The sequence below is a fragment of the Myiozetetes cayanensis genome, unplaced genomic scaffold (genome assembly GCF_022539395.1).
Source record: "Myiozetetes cayanensis isolate MyiCay16 unplaced genomic scaffold, myiCay2020 scf26, whole genome shotgun sequence".
NCBI classification, from domain to species: domain Eukaryota; kingdom Metazoa; phylum Chordata; class Aves; order Passeriformes; family Tyrannidae; genus Myiozetetes; species Myiozetetes cayanensis.
In genome coordinates, this window is record NW_026087477.1 from 7,970,840 (window position 1) to 7,984,283 (window position 13,444).

General features: G+C 63.3%; 1 protein-coding gene across 4 annotated transcripts; it reads right to left on the reverse strand.

Annotated features, from left to right (window-relative positions):
* Positions 1 to 393: 393 nt before the first annotated feature.
* On the reverse strand, positions 394 to 13,201 carry KANK3 (KN motif and ankyrin repeat domains 3). Of its 4 annotated transcripts, none has more exons than XM_050321377.1 (11): positions 12,041 to 12,146; positions 7,151 to 7,225; positions 5,127 to 6,863; positions 4,504 to 4,603; positions 4,157 to 4,357; positions 3,544 to 3,631; positions 3,028 to 3,247; positions 2,616 to 2,758; positions 2,236 to 2,436; positions 2,052 to 2,150; positions 394 to 1,835 (listed from the first exon to the last, which is right to left on the reverse strand). In XM_050321377.1, exons 2-11 carry the CDS (start codon positions 7,185 to 7,187, stop codon positions 1,782 to 1,784), a joined length of 2,880 nt encoding a protein of 959 aa, XP_050177334.1. In that variant the 5' UTR covers positions 7,188 to 7,225; positions 12,041 to 12,146; the 3' UTR covers positions 394 to 1,781. The 4 variants fall into 4 exon arrangements, with proteins under 4 accessions (XP_050177334.1, XP_050177333.1, XP_050177332.1 ...); XM_050321376.1 differs by having other exon boundaries at positions 394 to 1,838; XM_050321375.1 differs by lacking the exons at positions 394 to 1,835; positions 12,041 to 12,146 and adding an exon at positions 13,108 to 13,201 and having other exon boundaries at positions 1,905 to 2,150.
* Positions 13,202 to 13,444: the final 243 nt, after the last annotated feature.

The following is a 13,444-nucleotide window of genomic DNA, read 5'->3' on the forward strand; positions in this document are numbered from 1 at the left end:
GACTGGGACAGGAACCACCAGCTGTGAGTTGCAGCCAGACAGAGGGGAACTTTGTAGTGGGGATGGCTCAGAGCTGTGTCCCTGTGGGGTCAGCCTGGTCCCTGTCCAGGTGAGGAGGGAGGTGATTTGCATCCCCACACTCAGTCTGGTGATTGCCCTTAATGATGTAGCACCACAGAGAACCAGGGGTGGGGAAGGGCTATGGCTGCTCCCTCCTCCTGCTTGTTCCTGCACCTGCCTGGGACAGCTCTGTGGGAAGAAAACCACGCTGAGGGATGTGGTCAGTGCAGAAACTTTAAGGGAATGACTTGGAATGTGGGGGCACCAGCTCAGAGTGGGGGCTGCAGCTCTTGGGGGCTTTATCATGACGAGGAGGCAGGAGACAGCTGATGGTCACTGTAATATTTCAAAATAACTTTAAATTTTATTTATATCTTAAAAATAAACACCAGTATTAAAATAGCAGTAAACAGAGTAGTGTATTAGAGTGGCAGTGAGCGCTGTGTATAACTCCAGTGCAAAGCTGAGATGGGCCCACACAGAGGGCAGCAGTGTGGAGCCCAGAGGGAATTTGGGGAGGAGGTTTACAGTTTTTTGGGGGGACATTTCCCAGCTCAGAGCAGGGGCAGGAGTGGTCGGGGGAGGCTGGGCCAAGGAGCAGGAATGGGGGCTGTGACACGTTACCTTTGTGAAGGGCTCAGAGCTGCCTTCCCATGCAAAACCCTTTCTCGTCCCGGTCCTTGTCCTTACCCTGTTCCCACCCCACACGGTACTCACACTTGCACAGACACACATGTTCTCTGACATTCGTGTTCCCCTCCACAGGCCCTGCCTGTGTGCTCTGAGCTCTTCTGGCCCATCTGTTTTTCGTGACACTGTCCTCAGCTCTCTGCTCCCCTTTGGGAAAGTGGGCAGAGAGGGACTGGGCTGTGGGCTCTGGCTGTTTGCATAGTCTGTGGGACTGGTTAAAGGGGGAAATGTTTAGGAGGCAATTGCTTTCCTTCCCTTCGGAGAAGGACCCCGTGTGGGGTATTAGCTGGGCAGGCTCAGTCCCCAAACACATCCTTGGCCCTCAGCCCCTTCTGTCACTTGGCTGCAGCCCCAACTGCTCAGAGGTTTTGCTCCCGTTGAACAAATCAAATCCCAAGTGATTTCATGTGGAACTCCATCCTTTGGCCAAGCAATATAATTTTTTTGCTTTGTGTGCATGTGCTAGAAAAAAAAAGAAAAACAGATTTCGGACAGGAAAGGAAATGCCAGAAAAGAAGGGCAGCAAGTATGTCAGTCTGGAAGTGCTCCCAGCCCACGTCCAAGGCAGCGTTGACCAGCTGTCCCAATGTCCTGCACAGCACTGCGACCCTGCTCAGGGTCAGGAGCCGTCACTCGCCCTCCTGGCTCTGTGTCACCAGCACTGCTGCCGCCTTGGGGCTGCCAGAGAGCACAAACCAGGGCCTGGTTCTGCTGGGTTCGTTCTCTGCTGTTCCCTCCTCGCAGAGGGCTCGGAGGCAGCGCAGCTCCAGTGGTCATGGCAGGGAGCAGAGGGGATGGGGTGACTTCTGCTCCCTGCATGTCCCATCCCGAGGTCACGATGCTTGGCTCCTGTCACTTGGTGCAGCAAGGTGGCCACGTGTGGGTGGAGACGGGCGAGGGAGGCCCAGGGACAGCGCTAGTGACAGGACTAAAGCTGCAGAGAGCAATTTGGCACAGAGGGGTGGCAGGTGAGGGGACACGAATCACAGCCCAATGCTGGTGGTGGCCGCTGGCTGGATCCCAAGGTCGCTCTAATTTGGTTTCTTTGGACTCCCAGGGCTCCTGGTGGCTGTCGGTGGTGCCCCCTGCTGCAGAGAGAGCAGTCACAAAATGTCACCGACCCCTCCAGTGACTCCTGGTCAGGGCCAGCAGGGCTATTCTGAGCCTGTGGCACCTGGAATGCTCTGCCCTTGCTCCTGCAACCCCTTCCTGGAGACCCTCACCTGTGCCACGGGCCTGGGGTGACCTGCCCACCTGTGTGTAGGGGGTGGCAGGAGCTGGGGCAGTGGTGTGGTACTCACGGGCAGCTGAGCCTTTGTGCCATGGAGGTGGGCGTGGAGGAGCGCGGCGATGTCGCTGTGACCGGCCTCCAGCGCGATGGCCACGGCGTTGTTCCCATCCTGGGAAGGAAGGGAGAGCACGTGGGAAGGGGTGTGGGGACAGGACATGGCGTGGGGCTGCCCGGGCCCGGCGGCAGAGCCTTACGCTGTCCACGATGGAGACGTTGCAGGTGGGCTGGGCCAGCAGCAGCCTCACGGTCTCCACACGGCCGTGCTCGCAGGCGCACATCAGCGCCGTGGAGCCCTCCTCGTCCTGCAGGTTCACGTCGGCCCCGCAGGCCAGCAGGGCCTCCACCATCTCCTGCCGGCCGTGGCTCACAGCCAGCATCAGCGCCGTCTGGCCAGCCTGCGGGGAAGGGACACTGCCAGGCCAGCCCTGCCCCTGCTGTGCCACCCACTCGTGCCCTGAGCCCTCCATGTTTTAGCGCCACTGTCCTGCCCCTGGAAGAGCTGAGCGTGGCTCTGGCAGCTGCGTGGGGGTGTGGGCAGAGGGGTGGGATGTGGTGGCCCCCAGCCCGTGCCAACCTGGCTGGCCTTGGCGTTGACGTTGCCCATGCTGAAGAGCCTCCGGACCACGTTCATGTCGTTCTCCTGCTCGACAGCCGCCAGCGCTGCCAGCATGAGGGCAGTGTAGCCGGCCTTGTTCTGGTGGTCCACGTTACAGATCCCTGCAGGGGTGGGCAGAGGGGGCTCAGGATGCTGGAGGGCTGGTGGACCAAGCCATGTGCCTCACTCCCGCCCTGCCTGGGTGCTGTGAGCCATCCCACAGCCCCCTGGGTACAGAACTGCTGGTGGGACCCCCATGAAATCCAGGCTCTCACCCCCCTACCTATGCATGGACACAGCCCTGGGCAGTTCTCCCTGTCCCTCCACCCCAGCACCTTCCCCCTGTGCCTGGCAGGCCAAGTGGGCCGTGGCCTGGGCTGGGGGCACTGACCCGTGTCCAGCAGCAGCCGCACGATGTGGAAGTTGGAGTGGGAGACGCTGTAGTGCAGGGCCGTGTTGCCGTTCCCATCTGCCAGGTTCACCACGTGGGCCAGGAGGGCTGGTGAGAGCTCAGCAAACGCCAGGAGGTGGTTGGCAACAGTGTCGGGGACGGACGACTTCTGGCTGGACAGACGGAACCACTCCTGCAGGACCAGGCTGCTGCTGGCCAGCTGTGGGCACAGAGGGGCTGAGCTCTGCATGGGCCACCCTGCACCCACCCCACACCAGTGGCCCTGTGGGGAGCAGAATCCCTGCTCCAGAGGGGGCTGGGTGAAGTCAGGACCCATGTTGGGATGGCCTGAGCTGAGTCCGCAAAGGTTTTGGGGTATCTGGGACAAAGCCTGGAGCAAAGGGCTGTACTGGGGGTAAAGTGCTGAGCCAGGTTTTGCTGACTCTTCTCTGGGGAGGGCCAGCCCTGGGGGGATGCTGGCAGGGGCAGGGTGAGCCACCCCAGCACCTCACTCACCACCTCTTTGCTCTTGGTGGCACCGGGGTGGCCCAGGTGGGTCTTGACGATGAGACAGGCCTCTCGCATCCTGGGGCTCAGCTCGAACCTGGGGAGAGTAGGGGGGCATCTCGTGTAGAGGTCTGCATCACCCCACCAAACCCTTGGGGTGGGGCACCCCGAGTGCCCCTGTGGAGCTCCCCAGTGCCTGTGAGCCTCCACAAGCTCCCCAGGGCACAACCTCCAGCCCGGTGGCTGCAGCCTGGCAGCTTCAGCCTCTGCAAACCTCTGCAGAATGGAGCCTTATACGGATGTGCTCAGGCACGGTTTACCCATTCTTAGGCCAATTTTTTTCCTTTTGTTGAGAAATGCCATTGAGGATTGTTGGTTTTTTTTGTCCCCCTCCAAACTATCTTCTGCAGCAAAGAGGCATCTGGGGCCTCTTGTCCTTTCCTCAGCAGACCCAAGAAGCTGGAAGCATTGTTTCCAGCTGAATGGTTTCTGCAGGAGCTGAATGTGTTTTTTCCATCGGCTGCATCGAAGCCATGGCAGATGCCCCAGGCCAGCAGGGCCAGTGCCAGCCCATGGCTCCACAGCTGTGCTGGGCCAGGGAGCCTTTCCCATCAGCACTTACTTCTCCTTCACCTCGGGCAGCTCTGTCAGGGCCACGTCAGTCCCCTGACACTCCTGCCCTGGCTCACGCGTGTCCTCCCCGGCCTCCTCCTCCGAGGTTTCGGTGTCTCCCTGCTCTGAGCTGTCGGAGCTGTCGGCCAAAACCTTCTCAGAGGAGCTGTCACCTTCTTCCTCTTCCTCCTCACTGGATGTGCTCTCATACCTGCACAGAGTGAGAATGCTGGGTGGCCACACAGCACTTGGCTGGTCCCCTCCAGGCCCTGCCACTGTCAGTGCCCCCAGCCCAGGATGGGGATGCCGGGGCCAGGACTGGCTTGTGGGGGTTGCAGGAGCCCCCTCAGCACGTACTCCCCGTTCAGCACGCCCACAAACTGCAGGCTCTTCTTGCTGCCCTCTGCCTCGCTCCGGGGGGGACCATCCCGCTTCTTCATGATGGACTTCAGGGCTCCTGTGGGCAAAGAGGTGGATGGCAGGGGCCAGTGAGCAAGAATCTTAGAATCTTAGAATTACAAAATGGTTTGGCTTGGAAGGGACTTTAAAGATCATCTTGTTCCAACTCCCCTGCCATGGGCAGGGACACCTTCCACTAGACCAGGTTGCTCCAAGCCCCTCCAACCTGGGCCTTGGACACTTCCAGGCATGGGGCATCCACAGTTTCCCTCAGCAATCTGTGCCAGGGCCTCCCCACCCTCACAGGGAAGAATTCTTCACTAGTATCTAATCTAAATGTAGTCTCTGTCAGTTTGAAACCATTCCCCCTTGTCCTGTCACTACATGCTCTTGTAAATAGTCTCTCCTTGAGGCTGGCCAAGCACCCCAAACCCATCAGACCCCAGGGTGGGTATGGAAGGGAACATGGGCAGCTGCAGGTAGCGTTGGCCCTGCAGGCACTGTCCCCAACAGGGCCATCCTCTCCCTTCCCACAGACACATCCCAACCCAACCCTGTTGTCATCTGGGGCACTGACTCACCGGTCGCAGGGCTTGGGGTGGCTCCACTGTGCCGTGCTGGGGACAGGTCCTGGCTGCTGTGTGTGGTGTCCAGCACAGCTGGCCTGGGGGCCAGGCTGCCTGGGCATGTCCCCTCCGCTGCTCCTGTGCCCTGCTCCAAGGGGCTGCTCGGGCCATTGCCCACTCCAGGCTCTGTCTCCTTGCCTGCTCCAGGCTCCTGCTCTGCTCCCACCAGGGCAATGCTCCCCACATCGGTCTGGCTGCCCTTGTCATCGCAGCCGGAGGCCGAGTCAGGCCCGACCGCCACGTCCCGCCCGTCGGGGCGGCAGCTCACCCCGACACAGGAGGTCGGGGGGCAGCACTCCACGCCCGCCTCCGCTGTATCAGGGGGGTCACCAGCTGCCCGGCTCTGTGTTGCTACCGTGGCCTCCACCAGTGCCTCGGCCACCTGCGGCTTGGCTGTCACCTCCTTGTCCACCAGCCCGCGGGGCCGCCGGGCGCACACCTCCAGCCGCAGCTCCTCCAGCTCACGCGTGGCCTCCTGCAGGTGCCCCTCCATCAGAGCAATCACCTCCTTCTGGTGCCCCACCGTCTGCTGCAGCAGCTCCAGCTCCCGCTCTGCCTCGCTGGCCAGCCCCAGCGATGACTCCAGCACCCAGACAGCCGCATCCCTGCGCTCCCGTGCCCCGCCGTCCAGCGCGTCACCGCCCTCCTGCTGCGACCGGTAGTAGAAGACAGCGTCTGTCATGGCCCGGTCCTCGCCCACCGCCACGGAGCGGCACGGCCTCTCGGCCACCCTGGGGCTCCTGCCTGGCCAAGCCCTGGCTCCCCGCTCTGGCACTGCCAGCTTCTCCGTCAGCTTCCTCAGCTCCGCAATCTTGCTCGCTCGCCCCTTCGCTGGCTCCACTTCGCTCTCCAGCCCTGATCGGGGCGGTTCCTCACCCCCTGTCCCTGCCTCAGAGCCGGGGGGGTGGTCCAATGCCTCGCCAGGCTCTGCCGACAGCTTCTCCAGCAGCTTCGCCTTCTCCCTCTTTAGCTCGCAGATCTGCGTCTCCAGGAGGGGGATGGTTTTCACCTGCTCCTCCAGGTCCCGGAGCTGCCGCAGGGCCGCGGCCATCTGCTCCCGCACGTGCTGCAGCGGGGCCGTGCCGAGCCCCGCCGCCGGGGTGCTGCGCCCGGAGCTGCCGGGGCTCACCCGTCCCCAGCCCCCCTGCCCCTCGGCGCCCACCGGCACCCAGCGGGGCGGCTGGCTCAGGGTACCCGGTGGGCCACCACGGGGGGGACCACCCATATCCTGCAAGTGGCCCTGCTCCTGCTCCAGCCTCCTGCTCGTCTCCAGCAAGGTCTTCTCCACCCGTGGGTTTCGCACGAGGCACTTGCGGGTGGGGGGTGGGAGCAGCCGCACCGGTGGTGGCGAGACGGGGTGGGAGGTTGGCTTGCTCAGGGGCTCCAGGGGTGCCCGGCCATGTGGGGACAGCAGCAGCGCGGTCCTGCCCTCCTCGCTGGCTGTGGAGGTGAGGGACTCGGTGGAGGTCCAGGCGCTGGTGTGGCTGCTGGGGCTGCGCAGGGCGCTGGGCGGCAGACGGGCCCCTTTCGCCCTGCGAGGCAGCGGCACTTTCTTGAGTGTTTGGCCACTTTCAATGTCATCGACGTATTTCAGGAAATCCAGGTCCAGCAGGAAGCCATAGGGGGTTTCCACGGAGTACGAGCTCTTCTCCCCGTCATCCTGGTCCCGGTACAAGAACGGGCCCCCAAGATCTGTAAGAGGAGCAGGGACGGTTAGGCAGGGACCTGGTGGAGACAGGAAGGCTTTTCCCACTGGGTTATACTGGAATCTGCTGCCTGCAGGCCCCTCCCCTCCGTGATGTGCAATGTGCGTGTCCCCAACACCCTTGGTGCCATAGGATGTCACAGGAATCCCACTCTGTGCTGGGGTTGGTGCTGGGGTGAGGAACTCTCTTGGTATGGGATGTGACAGCTCAGCCCTGTCCCCCACTCCTGCTCCTCCTCCTGTCTCTACCCGGTGATGACCCCAGTTCCTTTACCTGGGAGGTTCTGGTTCAGGGGTGCCGGCTGAGCCATCTTCTCCCCAGGATGCTGCTGACCAGGGGACCATCAACCTGCAACAACAATGAGGCCACATCCAACCCAATCCTGTGACCCGGGGGGTGGTGGGTCCCAGGAGGCCACACCCCTGTGCCCCCTGTCTGGGGAGTGCCCCAGGGCCGCCCCCCGCCATCCACCAGGCCCCCCTCGCCTCCCCCAGCGCCGGGGCTGCGGGGCTGGTGCTGGAGCCGCGGCCGGGCAAGCGCGGTGCTGCCTGCGGGACCGGGATTGTTTGTACATTTAAGGAATGCTCCACGGCCCGGCTGGGACGGCCCCACTGCCAGCTCCGAGGGCGCAGAGTCACGAGCCAGAGCTCAGATGCATGGTGGGAGCAGGCCAGGAAAAAAACGGGGCTGAAGCCTGTACAGGTGCAATTCTCAGAGGGGTGTTTGGTCTGGGTAAAGGGAACCGATGCTTTGGCAAAGCTACGTGACTGTGGGCAGCTGCCAGCACCCATCGGTACTGGGTGGGATGTCCATCCTCACTGCCCAGGGTGCCCCACGCTGCCCATCCCCTCCTCTGGTGACCCCTGGGAGGGACCTGGCTGATTTTCCCTGTCCATAATGTGGGATAAGGCAGGCGGGACTGAAATAGGAGCCTGGTTTTCCCAGGACCCTGGTTTTCCCGTGCCCAGGCACGGGCACGCTGGAGGAGAGCCAGTGGGATGCGGCTGCAGTCCAGAGGTGAGCTCATGGCTGGGGGTGCCGCCAGCTGTGAGCATTCAGCTGGGATCTGCTGCAACATTTGGCAGCATCTGGGTGCTGGGGCCCAGGTGGGAAGTGATCCTGGTGGGAGCTGGATGGGGCAAACAGCACCCTGAGAGCATCCACTGCTGCTGTGCAGCAGCATCAGGGTCCCTGGGTGCTGGGGACATGGTGGCCCTGCCCGCAGGGCACAGGTGGCCGTGCGGCTGAGCAGCTGTTGGTGGGCAAAGCATTTGGCACCAGACTATTTTCGGAAGAAAGCAGGGAGGAGGAATGCTGCAGAGGAATGGCAGCTTGGGCACAGCCCTCAGGGAAACTGAGGCTCAGTGCTGCAGAGGGAAAGGCACGGGATCTGTCCTTGCCTGCACAGAAACACCCACATTCATCCCCAGATCCTCTGCCCATGAGAGGAGAAGCCCCCCTGGCTTCTCTAGCAGAGACACTGTGGCTGGCCCTGCCACAGGTCCCATCTTGGGGATGATGTGACAGCCCCTAGCTTGCACCTGCCGCTCATGCTGATGTAGCTGCCACTCCCCAGCCCTGGCTGTGGCTGCCACCCCACAGCTCGCCCCGACTGCACGGAGCCAGTGGAGCAGCTGTGGCAGTGCCGGGCCAGGCTTGGGCTGGGTGGGCACTGTGGCACCCTCCCACCCTCAGCCCAGGGCACAGGGTTGGGGCTGAGCCCAACCAGGCAGGGATGAGATGCTCCCCACCAGGATGGATTCTGGGGCTCTCCCACCCCTCTGCCAACCCATCCACAGCCGAAGCACATCCCAACTTTCACCTTCTCTGGGATCATCCCAGCTTTGAGCCAGCACCCATTCCACCTCCCTTGGGAGCATCCTGGCTCCATGCTGGCATCCACCACGTGGCATCCATGCTGCTGGCTTGGTGCCCGAGAGGGTCCACACATTCCCCACCTCCTCTAATCCCTCCCACCCTGGGAAGAAATTCCTCCCCCGCACAGCCCTTGCTGCAGGTAATTAAACAGTGCTGGGGCCAGCACAAACTTCCCGCCAGGCTCCACGCACGCTGTAAATCAAACGGGAGGAAGAGAGAGCAACAGGAGCCGGAGCCAGCGGGTGCGTTTAGTCGGAGGAAGTGGCCGGCAGCTCCCTTCCGCCACCCGGCCGGGTATTGTCCTGCCTGGGGACAGGAAAAGCCTCCTCTGCCGAGGCCTGGAGGCCTCCTGCACCACTCCAGCAGCAAAGGTGCCCTTTGCACCAGCACTGCCCTGCTGTCCCCTCCACTGAGCCAGGGACAGGCTGTTTGTCCCCCTGCCACCTCTCATGGCCCCTTCAGCCGACCCCATCCCAAATGTGGAGGACACCCTGCCACTGCTCCTGACCCCCATTCCTTTTGGTGTGACAGGATGGGCTGGACTCAGGACAGAAGCTTCTGCCTTCACCCAGCTCTGAAACAAGGTGATGGGACCTGCCAGCTCCCAACCACGTCAGGGACCCCATGACGTGCAAACACCCCCTGAACCCTGCAAACTGTCCCTGGGCTGGGTGGGAGGCGTGGGGCTGGATAGGAGCCAGAAGGATGAGCTGTGCCAGGGGACTGAGCCTCCCACCTACAGCCCAGCCCCCATCAGCACCATCCAGGCCCAGCTGCCACCACTACAGCACTGCTCAGAGCAGCCACCTCCACCTGGGCTGAAGTCTTGGCAGGGACAATCATACCAGCCACTTTGGTGCCAAAGGCTGACCTTCAGCCACTCCCCTGGGCACTGGGACTGGATGCTGAAGGGGCTGGGCACACAGACCCCCCAGAGTCAGAGACAGGGGACCTTGAATGATCCCAGCTTCCTTCAGAAGCAAGGAAAGTGTTGTTTCTAGCCCCAGTGTTTCCACAGAAAAGCGGGATGCTACAAGCAGAGCACTGGTGTGGAGGCTTGGCAGTGAGAGGAGGAGGAGGATGTGCAGGGAACCAACCACGCTGCAGAGGCAGGGCTGTGCTTTGCCCTGGGCTCACACCTGTATCTCCCCTTGTGCTGTTGTACCAATGCCAACTCGGGAAACTTGGGGCCAAAACTGGAGCTGCTCTGCTCAATTACAATAAAAAACGTCAGGGATGGGGCAGGCTGGGCACCTTGGCACAGCCCAGGTACCATCCAGTCTCCATGCCCCAGCCCCAGCCAGCCCCCTGGGACCTTTAGCTTCATGGTCTAAGGGGTGATCTCCCCTTGGGGTCCCCAAGCCCCTGTGCTGGAAGGAGACAGGCCTGGGAGAGCTGTTCTTACAGCTCCAGACTTCTTCAGGCCCTTTCCCTCTCCAGGGGCAGTTACGGCAGCCCCCAGCCCAGCTCAGCCACACGCTGCAGTGCAGCCTGGGCTGCTCCAACAGTGGGGCTGGACACAGGGAGGGCTCTCCCCGGCTCTCCTCCTGAGCCAGAAGGCTGAGGTCATGAGGAATGTGAGAAGAACAGAGTCCAGAGCAGCCCTGGCCAGAGCAACTTGATTTATCTCAGCCAGGCACGCTTCCCTCGGAGCTGTGCGCAGGCGATAAGCGCCGAACCTCGGGGCTGCGGCTGTCCCAGAGTTAAAGGGAAACCAGTGAGTGAGTACACAGCTTCCTCCAGTGCCAGCAACCTGCTGGGATTGGGGCTCCTCACATGGAGCCAGCTGTCACACGTGCCCGTCACCTGCAGTGTCACCGCTGGCGCTGTGGCTGGATGCAGCAGGAGGTGCCTGGGGCTCATCTCACCTTCCCGTCCCTGTCCCATCCCCATCCCTGCTTGGGGCTCTACGGGAGGGCCTGTGCTCTGTGACAGCCTCTGCCCACTTGCCGAGGCCACCTTGGCCATGCTGTCCAGGCTGGGGCTGCTTTCAGAGGAGCTGGATCCCTGGTGGGTGGGTACACCAGTGCTGACCCAGGGAGGGAAAGGGAAACACCTCGATCTTCTCAGCAGCATAATTTTAGGGCTGGACTGTTTTTTCTGGAGTGTCGTCATCACCGGCCCGCTTGGCTGAGAGGCCACAGGGGCTGCCCAGGCTCTGCACCCGCTCCAGCCCTCAGAGCTCACACACCACAGGCACAGAATCCACACACAGACTTACCCACGTGGGGATCAGCTCTATGTGTCCCTTCACACCCATAGTGTTACAGGGTCCCTTCGGCTCCACCAGAGATCATCAACCCCTTGCCCTGCACCCTCATGGCAGCTGCCCACCAGCACCTTCCACCAGCACTTCCCAATTTCCATGAGGCTGCTGATGACACACAGGGTCAGCAGTGACGGTCTGGGCTCGCCCTGCTGCCAGGAGGGGCTCAGGGATGAAGGGTTTAAATTCACACCCTGGGTACACAGCTGGGGTACACACACAGCACCGTGCACAACCCCAGGGTGGGCTCTCCACATGCACACAGGGGGCACCCCAAACCCCACAGCACCCCTGTGCTTTCCAGCACCCCAGAGGGACCTGCAGCAGCTTGGGGTCACAGCACCCAGGGTGCCCCGAGGTCCTGTGGGGACCTCAGGACTCCGGAGAGCCCTCAGAACCCCTACCCCTGCAGGTCCTCAGCACCCAGGGAGCCTGCAACACCCCAACCCTGTGTGTTCCCAGAATTCCAGGGAGCCCAGAGTACCCTCAGCCCTGCGGAGCCCCAGGACCCTGGGGTGCCCCCCAGCACCTGCAGCCCAAATATGTCCCCAGGACCCCAGGAAATCCCCAAAATCCCCAGCCCCGCGGAAGTTCATCAGCATCCCCAAACTTACGGGTCCCCAGCACCCCTGGGGTGCCCAGTGCACCCTCCAGGCACCCTCACGTCGGGGCGCCCACCCTCTCCAAGCCCAGGGGACCCCCGGGGAGCCCCCGCCGCCGCCAGCCGGGGAGCGTCCCAGCCCGGCCCGGCCCACCCGGGGTGCGGGCAGGAGCCCCGCTCCCCTCCCGCTCCCGCCGCCGGGGCCGCCCGGGCGGAGCCCTCGGGGCGGCGGATGCCGGGACCGCCCCATCCCGGTGCGGTCCCGGCGCGGCCGCGGGGGCTCCGAAGCGGCCCTCGGCGGGCCCCGGGCGGCGGCGGGTGCGGGGCCCTGCGGGGACCGCCACGAGGACGAGCCCGCGCCCCGCCGGACCCGCCGCCGCCGCCCGTCCCGTCCCGCCCGGTCCCCGCCGCCTCTCACCGTGCCACCGGGCTCCTGGGCTGCAGCCGGGCCGCCGTCCCGGGCCCGGGGCTCTCGGGCTGCTCCGCCGCGCCGGGCAGCGCTGCCGCCGCAGCCCCGGGCCGAGGGCGGGCGGGAGCAGGAGCGGGAGCGGCCGGGGCGGGGCGGGGCGGGGCGGGCGGGGACCGGCCCCAGGCCCGACGGGACGGGGACCGCCTCCGGCCGCTCGCCCCGCGGCATCCCCGCTAGCCCCCTTCTCCTCCGGGGTGGCGGTGTCGCTGTCCCCGTGGCCCCCCGGGGTGGGATGTCCCCCGTTCCGGTCACCTGGGGGGAGGGGTGTCTCTGTGAGGGGAGTGTCCCCAACCCTTGTCACCCCCGGGTCCCCTGTTCTGGTTACTCTGCGTAAGGCGTGTATTTTGTCCCAGCGAGCCCAGGAAGGGTGATGTCCCCTGCCCCTGCCTCCCCAGGGCCGGGGAATCCCCCGGCCTGGCTATCCCGGGGATGGAGTGCACCTACTCCAGTCCTGTGGGGACAGGATACTCCCTGACCTGCCCTCCTCGGGGGTGGTGACCCTGAGGAAAGGGGGATCCTTTCGCGTCACTCCAGCGCTGGGGTACCCTCTGCCCTGAGCTCAACCCCGCTGCTGGCCGGGGACCAGCGGGTGGCTGGGGTCCAGCTCCCAACCCCACTGTGCTCCCCCCAGCACAGCCGCCCCCCGCACCGCCGGCCCTCGTCCCACCCATAGCCGGGAGCCCTGTGCCGCTGGCCCTGGCTGGGCTCCCCGGCCTGGCCCCGCTGGGTTCCTGGCAGCCCTCCCTGTCCCAGCAGCGGCTGTTTGTCTCCTTTTCTTGCCAGCTTTCTTCCCCGCCTGCTTCCCGTGCCGGTCTTTCAGCCGCGAGCTCTGGGCTCTCCCCATCCCGCAAGGGACCCCAGCTGTTCCCCACCTTTGAGTTTGCCCTCACTAACTGCTCCAACTCCTTTCAGCGCTGAAACCCTCAGAGAAGGATTTTTGCTTCTTTTTCTTTCCTTTTCAACCCTGAGCCCCCCAGGTATTTTTCCACGTCTGTCTCTTCTGTAACGCTACTCACGGGAAGAGCAGGAGAAACAAGATGTGCTTCCCAGTGTCCTTCCCAGCTGCCGGCTGGCAGTCTGGGGACTTCCTGAGAAAGAGTTTGCATCCGGATGGAAGTACCTTAATAGCCCTAATGGATCTACCTCCACCGACAGACCTCATCCCTCTCCAACCCATTTACATACTTGGCCTCCCCAGCATCCTGTGGTAATGAACTTGGTGATTTCACGCCCTCATTCTGTCTCCACAGCAGGTCTGGAATAGCTCTACTCTTGTCGTTTCACTGACTGCTTGGCAAAGGAATTGGTTGGGTCCTCTGCACTAAGTAGCTCGCCTTCTCAGTCCAGGTCAGG

Coding starts and splice junctions, on each gene's coding strand:
- KANK3 (XM_050321375.1), bottom strand. CDS start 7,187: ATGGCTCAGCCGGCACCCCTGAACCAGAACCTCCCAG. Junction 6,864..7,150: donor CCTGAACCAGAACCTCCCAG/GTAAAGGAACTG, acceptor CTCCTCTTACAG/ATCTTGGGGGCCCGTTCTTG. Junction 3,248..3,543: donor CCACCAAGAGCAAAGAGGTG/GTGAGTGAGGTG, acceptor CTGTGCCCACAG/CTGGCCAGCAGCAGCCTGGT.